The 11,826-nt window shown below is 52.1% G+C and overlaps 1 protein-coding gene across 5 annotated transcripts in view; it reads right to left on the reverse strand.

Moving 5' to 3' along the window:
* TNFRSF8 (TNF receptor superfamily member 8) overlaps window positions 1-11,826 on the reverse strand; it is a 40,444-nt gene that overhangs the window by 20,071 nt on the left and 8,547 nt on the right. For 4 of the 5 annotated variants that reach the window (XM_038531985.1, XM_038531983.1, XM_038531987.1 and 1 more), the window contains exons 3-6: window positions 9,996-10,089; window positions 9,473-9,633; window positions 6,776-6,892; window positions 3,429-3,581 (exon numbers count right to left, since the gene is read on the reverse strand). In XM_038531985.1, coding sequence (XP_038387913.1) covers window positions 3,429-3,581; window positions 6,776-6,892; window positions 9,473-9,633; window positions 9,996-10,089 — 525 coding nt within the window. The remainder of the gene's footprint in view (window positions 1-3,428; window positions 3,582-6,775; window positions 6,893-9,472; window positions 9,634-9,995; window positions 10,090-11,826) is intronic. The other variant, XM_038531984.1, reaches the window with a different exon arrangement.

Raw genomic sequence — 11,826 nt, forward strand, 5'->3', positions numbered from 1 at the left:
AGATCATGACCTGAGCGGAAAGCAGAAAGCCACCCCGGTGCCCCAATAAACAAAATCTTAAAAAAAAAAAAAAAAATAGGACTGTCCTTCTCTCTAAGTGGAGAAGGTGGCCCCAGTGCTCCCCCTGGGTGCCTCTGGACCTCTGCATGTATCATACCTCCCCTTAGCCTTCCTTCCTTCCCTGGTTTAGTGACCCTCCCCTTTCCCTCCTCCTTTAAGTCTGGAGGTGAACAGAAGGTATTGTCTAGCCCCTACTTAGTCTGCCTGTGTTCTCTGGTAAGGGCCACTGAAAGAGGAAAAAAAAAAGAAAAAGAAAAAAAGAAAAAGAAACTACCCACTCTTAATCCCAACTTAGAACTAAAAAGGGTATTATTTACCAGACTGAAATACTTCTCTTTAAATCCAAACACCTAATCCTTGGGCCATGGGAATGACAATGGTCTTAGCATCAAGGTCAAAATGGGTTCTCTTTTTTGTGCATCCAGGAAGTGCTTAAAATCTGATGAAATTTTTATCTTCGTATTTGCAGTGTTAATTTCTTGTCAGCTTTTTATTTTCCCTAGAGTTTCCAATTGTGTTTCTTTTTCTTGCTGATAAAAAAACGATGTGCCTTCATATCATCAAGTTTCTCAAACGTACTACTCATGAAGTTCACTGCAATTCTTTCATTCGTTCCTGCAGACGAGACAACTGACTGGAGCCCTCCTCCATTCATCTGTTCTTACCTGGCTCAATTGGTCTGCAATACAGCTGTCATTCTGGGACTTCTCTGCTCTCCTGGGATAGAGTCCCTGTTTTCCAGATTCAGGGCTTTTTTGTTTTTAGCCCCTCATTTAGCCAGATAACATCTTCAAGTAACTTTCTGAGAGAAGACACATGAGGGAAAATCTTTCTGCCCTTTTACGTCTGAAAATGTTTTGGGCTTTTTTCTGCTTTCAAACATAATTGTATCTTAATCAAATAGAAAATTCTAGGTTCACAACTAAGGAGTTGCTGATGTGGTCTGGTAGAGAGTACTCCAGGCTGGAACTCAGGATCCTCGTGGCCCAGCTCTAGCTCTGCCTGAATGATTCTCTCCATCTGTAAAACTAGGTGGTAAGGTCAGATCATAGGTAGTGGCAGGCTTTGAACTGGCCCTCAAAGACGTTCTGTGCGGCCAGCACCGTGACCATCTCCTGGGTATTTACTCATGACAGACAAAAAGATACGTTTTACACAGAGTTGTACAAGAATTTTTGTGATTGCTTTATTCATAATAGCTCCAAACTGGAAATAACCCAAATGTCTGTCAACTAGAGAATAAACACATCTATTATGGTGTGGGTCACCTTCATTCATCCTGCTCTGCTTTTAGTAGGTCCTTTCGATCTGAAGTCTCATATTTTTCAGGTCAAGTATACAAGGAAAGTTGGGGCACTGCTGTGGGTACAAGGCCTGGAAGCCACAATGACCAGGTCAAGAGGACCATGAGAAATGAGAATGTAGAAGACCCAAGGCTTGGGGTACAGGGTGCGTGGAGGGAATTATGGCACTTCTGCTGACACAAGGCCTGGAGCACACCAGTGTCCCTACTGGGAGGGTCACACCAAGGTGATCACCAGATCCAGGCTGGGGCTGTGAGGCTGCCCAGGGACCGTCTACTCTGGGGCAGGGCACGACCAGATGGCCCCACGCATGTGTCCTGCTGACAGAGTGCACAGTAAGAGCAAGAAAAAGCAAATGCAGCCACAAGAAGCCTCCTTCCTGCAGTGGCTCCCCAGTGCCCTGGCACCGGCAAAGCTTAGCGTCATGTTCACTAGGGGAAACCGTGGAGAGTCCGGTCCTTTACTGCGCAGCCGGTGGCTGACGGTGAAGTGAGAGCTGAGAGGCAGTACCTGGTACCAAGCACACTTTCTAAAAGCCTTTTTCTGTCCTCTTCTCTTACGGTCTCTTTTTCACAGCATTCTGTTCTCTCTGCCACGGATGCAGCAAGTTCTTGAATTTTTCTGTGGAAGCTAATTTAAATTTTTAGACTTCTATTCCTATTTCTAATGCAATTTCTATTGCTTCATTCATAGTTTTCCTGTTAATGTGTCTTGCTATTCTTTTTCACGCTGCTGGTTTTCCTTGTCAGTCTGAAGAACTTTACTGCTCACTCATACTTACTTAGAAAGGAGTGGGAATATTCCAGTAGCTGGTGGGGTCTCTTCCGCTGTGGTGGTAGCATGTCCTTTCCACAGCGGGTCTCTTCCCCGAGGAGGAGGTCCACCTGGGAGACTCTGGGCCCGTGGTGGGGAGCGTGGGCTGGCACTTCAGGGGGACTTAGCAGGGGTAGCCTATCAACAGGCTGTACCCCCCAAATACACAACCCAAGAGGCCTTTACACCACGGTGGCAGCACCGCACCAGCAGCCCTATGTTTCTCCAGATACTCCTTCAGCGTCTGCAGCCAAGGAGTTGATGATTTTCACCAGAGGATGAAAACCCAGGCACCATCTGTTCACACTGGTCGGTGTCTGTGGAATACCATTGTCCCGAGTATTCAGTTCTTATTTTCAAGATGAAGCTGCAGCGCACTGCACTTTTCAGTTCTCCGCTTCGCTCCCATCCTTCAGTTCACTGCCTGCCCTGAGCTCAGAGCTTCTGTGGGGTCTTAAGAGCAAGTTACCGCTTACTTTTCCTGCAGCATTCGTGGAGCAAATTCCAGGGGCAGCTTCCTTCTGATTTCATTTGTCACCACCCTTCCATCTGTGCTCCACCTTCTAGAAATTTGTTGAAATCTCTTGTGTGCTGATTAGCCTCTCCCCCCACTCCCCCACCATCAAGAGTTTGTATTTTTCTGCACTCTGGCATGTGTCTACCACCTTATTTTGTTTTCTCTTGTTGCCTTTTTTAAAGTAAGTTCTATGCCCAAATGGGGTTCAAACTCCCAACCCTGAGATCATGAGTCACAGGCTCTACTGAGTCAGCCAGGCATCTCAAATGTCTACCGCCTTGAGTTGGAGCCATCTTCAAAAATTTCATATTGCTCTATCTTGAGTCAACGAAATGGCCTTTCAAACAAGTCAAGATTTTACTAGGCCAATAATTTCAGAAGGAAGAATTTTTAAAAAAATTATCAGAATCTCTTACCAAAATGCCAAACCTAGATTTCTTTTAAGTTTATTTGTATTTTTTAGTAACCTCAACGTGGGGGTTAAACTCACAACCCCAAGATCAAGCATTACATGCTCTTCAAACTGAGCCAGCCAGGCACCCCCCCCCCCCCCCGCCAACCGATCTAGATTTTATTCCACTTACCTGATCTAACTATTAAAACAAAACCAAGGCCCGAACCTAACCTATAGTAACAGCTAGGGCTGAAGATCATTTGCCCAGTTGGGGGTGCAGAGAAGTTCAGCTACAGGAGCACTGGCTTCAGCCCCTTGGTTGGAGGTGCAGAAAGCTTACCCTGGGGTTTGGTGACCATCCCTGGTGGGCAGACGGGGTGGGTGATACAGCGGGCACAGGAGTTGGTGGCTGAGGTGGCACAGAACATGCCAGGCCGACATTCACAGACGCGAGAGGAGTTCCATGTGCAAGGAGTCTTCTCCACCAGGTCATCTAAGGGACAGAGAAGGGTCATGAGGAAGGATCTGAAATGACAAGGTCAGGGGGTCCAGAGAACCCCCAGGAGGGCAGAGACGCATTTGCCCAGAAGCAAACACACATGTGACTATTCTGTTGAGCAGTTGGCATGCTCAGAACAGGCCGAGTGAAAGAAGCCAAAAAAAAAAAAAAAGCATACTATATGATAATACTGATAGAAAATGCTAAGAAGTGCAAACACTTCCACAGTGACAGAAAGCAGAATGATTGCCTGGGAATGGAGGCAGGGTGTGCACACCGGTGGGAGAGATGATAAGGAACACAAGCAAACTTTCTGGGGAGATCATTCATCATTTTCCTTGATTGTGGTGATGGTTTCACAGCTGCATACGTCAAAATGTACCACGTGGCACACTTTTCACATGTGCATTGCACTGCACGGCAATCATACTGCATTAAACGTGTTAAAAGAAAATAATCCAGAGGGCAGGGTGAGCGGGCATGGGTAAAGATGAAGCCACACTGACCATGACTTGATAATTCTTCAAAACTGGGTGAAGTCCATGACCATTCCTGATTCTACTTCTGAATTTGTTTGAAATTTTCAATAATGGGGCTCCTGGTGGCTCAGTCCGTTAAATGTCTGACTTTGGCTCAGGTCCTGGAATCGAGTCCCATATCGGGCTCTCTGCTCAGTGGGGAGTCTGCTTCTCCCCTGCCCCTCACCCCATTCGTGCTCACTCTCTCAAATGAATAAAATCTTATAAAAAAAAAAGAAATTTCCAATGATAAAAAGGATTTTTTTCCCCTAAATAAAAGAAGTATTAGAGATTTTATTTTAAAAAGTGCATTACTGAAGTAATGCACTTACATGTGCTTGGGAATATTTTATGTGCTCTAAATAGGTGAAAAATAGAGTCACCACGTTAGTAGATTAGACAAATGTGACTTGCTCAGGAAGACTTCTCTCAGCAGGATACTTAAGAGACCTCAAACGGTAAAGGACCTCACAGGTCCTCTTCCTGAAACCTCCAGAGTGTGTGGAACCTGGGGAGGATTTGGGGAATTTGTGTGGAGGGCAAGAGTGAGGTCAACAGTGAGAGAGAGGACGTGGGACAGTGACAGCTATTATCAGGATTATAGCTAGTAATATCATCAAGTGTGCGCAGGGCAGTACTAATACCACGGAATGGGGAGGACACCCGCATGGATCAGTCAGTTAAGCAGCTGACCCTCGGTTTCAGCTCAGGTCATGATCTCAGGGACATGGTGGGATCAAGCCCCATGTGGGGGCTCTGCGCTCAGTAGGGAGCCTGCTTGAGATGCTCTCCCTCTCCTCCTCCTTCCCCCACTCCACGTGCGTGCACACACACACTCTCTCTCTCTAAATAAATAAATAAAAATTAGTAAAAATGTCTTGAGAGCAAGCCAGGCGGTAGCAATACCACCAAGTGCATGAGGTACCATTCTTAGCCCTCTGCCCCGATTAACCTAGTTTAACCTATTTATTTATTTTTAAAATATTTTATTTATTTATTCATAGAGACACAGCTAGAGAGAGAGAGGCAGAGACACGGGCAGAGGGAGAAGCAGGCTCCATGCAGGGAGCCTGATGTGGGACTCGATCCCGGGTCTCCAGGATCATGCCCTGGGCTGCAGGCAGCGCCAAACTACTGCGCCACCGGGGCTGCCCTAGTTTAACCTATTTAATTCCTACAACAGCTCTCTGAGAGAATGCTATTACCATGCCCATTGCAGATGAAGAAACTGAGGCACAGAGACATTAAGAAACGTGTTTGTGTTTCTAAGCTGCAAACTGGTAAAGCCAAACCGAAGCTCCTGGGCTCCAGAGTCTGCTCTCACCCCCGTAGCCTACCGACTGCTGCGCAGGACTTTCGCCCTTTCAGCTGAAGGACTTCTCGGACCCAGAGCCACCTCTTGTGTCTCTATCTGACCTGGTGGCTACGACAGACTGCATTTTTTCCAAAAATGGCCAGAACAGCATTTCCAGCCCCGTGTGCTCTTCCAGACCTCTGCCACTTGCCCGTCGAGAAGCCTGATTCCTCGCCTTCCACGGACTCTGGTGGGGTTCGTGACTGCCTCAAGAGGCGCAAACTGGCACAAGTCACACCGTGTGACTTCAGAGGCAGGTTCAGAGAAGGCACAGGGCTTGTCTGCACCCCCGTCCCATCCTTGGGGTCCAGCGCCAGGCCTTGGGGAGGCCCCACGTGAGCCACACAGAGGCCGACACGGAGAGCAACTGAGGCCCCCGCAGCAGCAGGCATCAGCCCCGGCCCCATGAATGGAAATGCTTTCAGAGGATTCCCACCTCCGTCTTCACATTTTCCAGCTGAAACCCAGACCCGTGGAGCAGAGAGCAGCCGCCCCACAGCACCGCATCTGGACTCTGACCCGTGGAACCCTTCAGTACAGTGAATGGCTTGTTTCTCGCCACCAAGTTTTAGACAACTTGCTACGTGGCTTAGTACCTGGAACGGTGGCCCCCAGTGACAACGAGCAGTGTTCTTTCTCTGGCCTCGACTTCAGCCAGGAGGAGAAAGCAACCTTGGATGAGGACACGTAGTCCCGGTTCCCCTCTCTGGTGGCCTCTGTGAGCGGGCTGGGACTGCGACCAGCCAGGGCCGTCGGGGCCTGGCAGCTTCCCCTGCCCTGCGTGGCCCTCACAGACGTCACGGGGCGGCTGGTGGTGCTGTGAGGCTGTGGTGAGCTGGCCGCGTACACGGCAGTCACCCGGTAAGTGCCTGTCTACAGCACGCTCTAGGGGACAGTGCAGTGCGACCAAAGCCCAGAACCTCCACATTTAAACTCCAGCCCTGCTGCTCTCCAGGCCTCGTGGCCTGTGTGAGGCCTCCCGTTCCCCTCTGTACAATGGGGATAATCGTAACCTACGCACCCCAAGACAGCTATGCAGAACAGTGAGACCAATTTGGAACGGGTAGATGGTAACGAAGGTTTCCTTGCAAGAGTGAGCAAATGGAGGTCTCTGAGAGGCGGTCACCACCATCAAAGCCCCGCAGTTGACAGTGGGACTCAGTAAAGGCCAACTGCTCAGAGACATCAGTGAGGCGAGCTAGGCTCCTGAGGGCTGTGCAGCCCCAGGACGAACTCGGGGTTCCCCACCCCAGATCCTCAGCCAAGAACCTCTGCTCCCAGGAAGCTGCCCCTGGACGGGAACCCCAGGCCCTCACCTCCAGAGCAGCTCACACAGGCCTTGCAGCGGCCGTCCCGGTCCAGGTAGTAGTCAGGCTCGCACTGCTTCCCGCAGTCGGAGGACCCCTGTGGGCACAGCTGCTGCGCAGTCAGCCCTGGGAAGGAAGCAGAGAAGCTCCAGGCCAGGCCGCCAGCCCACCTCCACAGCCACTCGCCATCCCCCAGCTCCATGGCCGGCTCCCGAACTCCACACATGTTGCATCAATCTCTCAGACAAAGTCCTGAGCCCAGAGAGGGAAGGAATGTGCCTAAAACCACAGAGGACAAGAGCACTAACTGCCCCCGATTTCAGTCTCTTCCCTCTGCGGCCGGCGCGGCCACTATGCCCTCTCCCCGGCCTCACTGCTATGTCAAAACCCGGGGTGGGGGCAATTTCCCTCTGAGATCAGCCGTGAGGCGAGGATGCCTACTGGCCCCAACGTCTGCTTGGGGTGGCACCAGGGGACCAGGCAACGCGGGAAGGCAAGGAAAAGAGTGAGAGCAGCGGGGCCCGGAGAGGAAGACGTCAGGCTCTCATGGATAGACGGCGTCGTTAGGTACACAGACAACCCAAAAGAATCTGCGGATCTGTTATTAGGACTAACAAGGGAAGTTAGCAAGGTGCTTGGATGTAATGCTATCACATCAAAATCAACTGAGCGTCTACATGTTTGGGCTGAACCATAGGAAGCTGCTACCCTGACAGGTGAGGCGGCCACACACTGGCTGTTCACGTGGTTCAAAACAAGACCAACAACGAAGAGTTAGAACACGAAACACCGAAGGAAGAATACCATTCCCATCATCATCAGAAACACTGCCACAAAGCTATAACTCTCTCTACACAGGAAATAGCACAATGTTACTGGGAGAAGAAGTTCAAGCGGGCCTGAGCAAAAATAAATACATAAAAATAAAGGAGATCTAAAGAAACGTAGGGCTTTCCCACATACTGGATGCTGTAAAGATACGGATTCTCTCTAAACAGATCTACAGATTTGATGCAATCCCAATCAAAATCCCAAAAGAATGTTTTATGGAATATGAAAAGCTGATTCTAAAGTGGATGTAGAAATGCAAATAACCAGGATGCCCAGGTGGCTCAGGGGTGGAGCGTCTGCCTTCTGTTCAGGGCGTGACCCAGGGTCCCGGGATCGAGTCCCACATCAGGCTCCTGCATGGAGCCTGCTTCTCCCTCTGCCTGTGTCTCTGCCTCTCTCTGTGTATGTCTCCCATGAATAAATACAATCTTTAAAAAAAAGAAAAAAAAAGAAAGAAATGCAGATGACCAGGAAGAGTCAGTCCCATGTTGAAGAACAAAAGTGCAGAAGTTGTTCAACCATCCATTGTGACTTAAGGAAAAACTACAGGATTGGAGACAGGATGGCATCCACACGGACTAGATGAAAGACCAATGCAACAGAACATCAAGCCCAGGATCAGACCCAGGCACCTACACACCTTTGGCTCACCACAAAAATGGCATGTAAAACAGTGGGGAAAGGACAGTTTGATAAAAGGTGCTGGTTCGACTGGACATCCAGGTGGACACTTTCAACACGGCCGCTGCTTCACGCTGCACACGAAAGCCAAGGCGGACAGCGGATCTAAGCGTGAAACGCAAAATGGTAACGATTCTAGAAAAGAAGTGCAGATGTCTTTGACACTTGAGTGGAGGAAAAGATACAAAGCAGTCCATAAAAAGCACCGGCCACAAAGAGAGAGATGGATCTGTGTAACTATATTAAAATTTTTTAAGATTTTATTTACTTATTTGAGAGAGAACGAGCGTGCACGCGCGAAGGCGGGGGACAGAGGGAGAGGGAGAAGCAGACTCCACACTGAGCAAGGAGCCCGGTGCACGACTGGATCCCAGGACCCTGAAATCATGACCTGAGCTGAAGGCAGATGCTTAACCGACCGAGTCCCCCAGGCCCAGTGACCACGTTAAAATTAAGAGCATCTCTTTAGGGGCACCTGGGTGGCTCAGTGAGCTGAGCGCCGGACCCCTGATGTCAGCTCAGATGGAGAATTCTCTCCCAGTCCCCTCGCTCACACATGTGCACACATGCTCTCTCTCAGATAAATAAATTTTTAAAACAAATAAAAAAACATCTCTTTAGCAAAGACACCATAAAGGGAACAGGAAGGCAAGCCACCAGGTGGAAGGAGGGCTTCTGGACTCCGCTACAGGAGGAAGGGCTCAAACCCAGCATCCTAAGAAGTCTTAATAAGAAGTCAACTAAGAACACAAACCCCAGAGAAATGAAAGCACACAGTAACACAAAGACTTGTTTTTTCATTATTCATTACAGCCAAAAAAGAGGAAACCACCCAAATATCCAAAAAGTACTAAACAATGTGTGGTATCCCCCACCACGGAAGGCTACTCAGTAACAAACAGGAGTGAAGGGGGGGCCCGTCCGTCGTCGAGGGACTCAGGAGGACGTCAAACCGACACCTGCTCCCTTGCAGGCACCTCAGCGTCCGGCACGCAGGCGGCCGTGGAACGAATGACCTCTTCCATTATCTACTCTGGCCCTCAAAGCCTTCAGCCCCAAGAGACCTCGAGACCCTCTCCTCCCCGGACCAAGAAAGACCGCAGTCCAGAGCCCCCTGCCCAGATGCCACACGCAGGTCACCCACCGAGACACTGTTGCCCTGGGAAGCAACCACCGCTCCCCTGGAGAACTTACCTAGGTCTGGACGGGGCTTCTGCGCAGAGGGAGAGGTGGTGGCCCTCGCCACTTTGGGATCATCTTCCGGGGTGAGGGGAGCACCCCCTCCAAGAAGCGTGGTCCTGGCCCTGGAGCTTGCTGAGGAAGTCAGGAGAGGCCTGGCCTGCGGGGGGGTGCTGCTGGGAAAGAAGCCAGAAATGGCACCGCCAATTCTCCGGAGGGGCAAAGGGAAGTCTGTGCCCAAGGACAACCATTTCTGCAGAGAAAAGGTCCCCAGCCCTCTGCCCACAGCCTCTGGCAGCCCCACCGTCAGCTCCTGGGAGCAAGGCCTATTTTCTAGGCCCTTCTCATATGTGCTCAGGGAAGACTGGGTGCACGGTGGCGCCTCGAGGGGCTTATGGGCTTGACAGAGAGGTGCCCTGAGGTCCCGACACCCCGGGCTGCAGCCCACCCACACCACAGCCAGCTGGGCTCTGGGGACCCCGTGGGCCGGGGCAGCCCCACGCCATGCTCAGCAGGACGGGAGAGGGCCGGGAGTCACCTGGTGGGGGCCTGGCAGGCTTCAGGGCTGGTGCTGCAGTCAGGGCTGGTCGCTGGGGCAGGCGGCTCACAGACAGTGTCCCTCTCTGCCGTGCCTGCAGGGGAGGCAGCAACGTGGGACAGACGGCACCGAGGAGCCTGAGACTCGCCGAGGAGACGCTAGGAATCGATCTTACCACCCTAACCCAGAGTTTGGAATGAGGTGCTTGGAACACGCGGTGGCCACTCGACGTTTGGGGGTGCCCACCTGACCTGCCCAGTGTCCCTTCCCCATTAGGGTAAAGCCTCCCGATTCCTCCTGGGAACAGTCTCTCCAATCTCCGCATCTGTGTTCAGACTCGAATCCCTCCCACAGACCAGCCTGGACCAATCAATCCATTTGATTCCCCTGACGCTGATGAATGGGCTCATGACCCAAGGCATGCCCATGAGGTACAATGCCAAGGTTCTGGTTTTGGTTGTGGAAAATGTAAGAAGGAGAAGCCGTCCTTCCACTTGGGTTGGGAGGGAAGCAAGCCGGGAGCTGCTGGTAGGTATCTTACAGACACCTACACTGAGGGAGCAGAGAGGAGAAACGGGAAACGACAGAGCTCCTGGATCCAGCCGTGCCTGACACTCCCCAGAGCTAGGCCAGACTTTGCCACTACATGAACCAAAAAAATCCAAGGTTTCTGTTACAAGCAGCCCCAAGATTCCCGAAGGATACTGGGTGCCAGCAGAGTAAAGAGGAAAACACACAGCACTTCCCATCACGTGGATCGGAGTTTGCCGGCCACCTCTCACGTCCTCGCTGCGCCCATCACAGTGCGCGCTATACGGTAAATGCCTAACAAGAAGCGCGTCCTTTTCCCCAACTAGACTCCTGACTCATCGCTGAGGAAAGCGTCCCGTGTGGGATTATGATCTGAAGGTTTCGGTGGAGGCGGCGTGGGCAACGCGGATGTGTCTCGTGCTTCTGCATGTGGCAGGATGACATCCAAGCCCGGCTCGGACACTCCCTGCTCCTGGTCCTGAGCAGCGTCCCGCCATCCTGGACCTCAACTTCCTCAGCTGTAGCGGCTACTTCGGCCTGCCTGACGGAGTTCTGAGAACTTCAGGAGACGACACCTAACGGCAGCTCTGCACGCGGCTGAGCTCGGGGCTGACTGTGGCGCAGAAACCACTTCCCCTGGCCCAGCCGGAGCGCGGCCCCGTGGGGGCAGCCGGGAGCCCACGAGCTGGCCAGCCGCGCTGTCCCAGAGAAGTGTCTGATGGGAACCGCACACGTCCTCTGAAACCTCCTACTAACCGTTATTTTAAAACGTAAAGAGAAACACGTGACGTTAATTCGCTTAGCCCGCTACGTCTAAAATATGTCAGGAGATGAGCCATGTAAAAGTCCTTAACCGGCTGCTTCACAGTTCGGTACACTAAGCGTTGGACATCTGGGCACATTCCACCTGACCGCGCATCTCAACGCAACCGGCCTCCTCCACACGCTCCACGGCCGCGTGGGACCAGTGGTACCGCAGGGTGGGGGGCAGCCCGGGGCCGGGGCTCTGGTGCCACCCTGGGGCAGCCGCGGGAACGCCAGCCCAAGGGCGAGCCCCCCGCGGCGGCTGGAACAGAACTCCAGCCGCGTCCCACAGACGCACGGGCTCCCGGGGACAACTTCCCACTCTAGACGGAGCCCGAAGCCCAGGCTGGGCGCCCGCCCCACGCGTGCCAGGGGCCCAGAGCCCAGGTGGCTGATGCCCCGCCTGCGCCTGGCAGGAAGCACGCTCCTGCACGGCCCTCAGCTGAGCGGTCTGTGACCCCGGGCACGGGACCCGATCTGCGCCCCCCACCCCAGC

This window comes from Canis lupus, chromosome 2 (genome assembly GCF_011100685.1).
Source record: "Canis lupus familiaris isolate Mischka breed German Shepherd chromosome 2, alternate assembly UU_Cfam_GSD_1.0, whole genome shotgun sequence".
Lineage (NCBI taxonomy): Eukaryota > Metazoa > Chordata > Mammalia > Carnivora > Canidae > Canis > Canis lupus.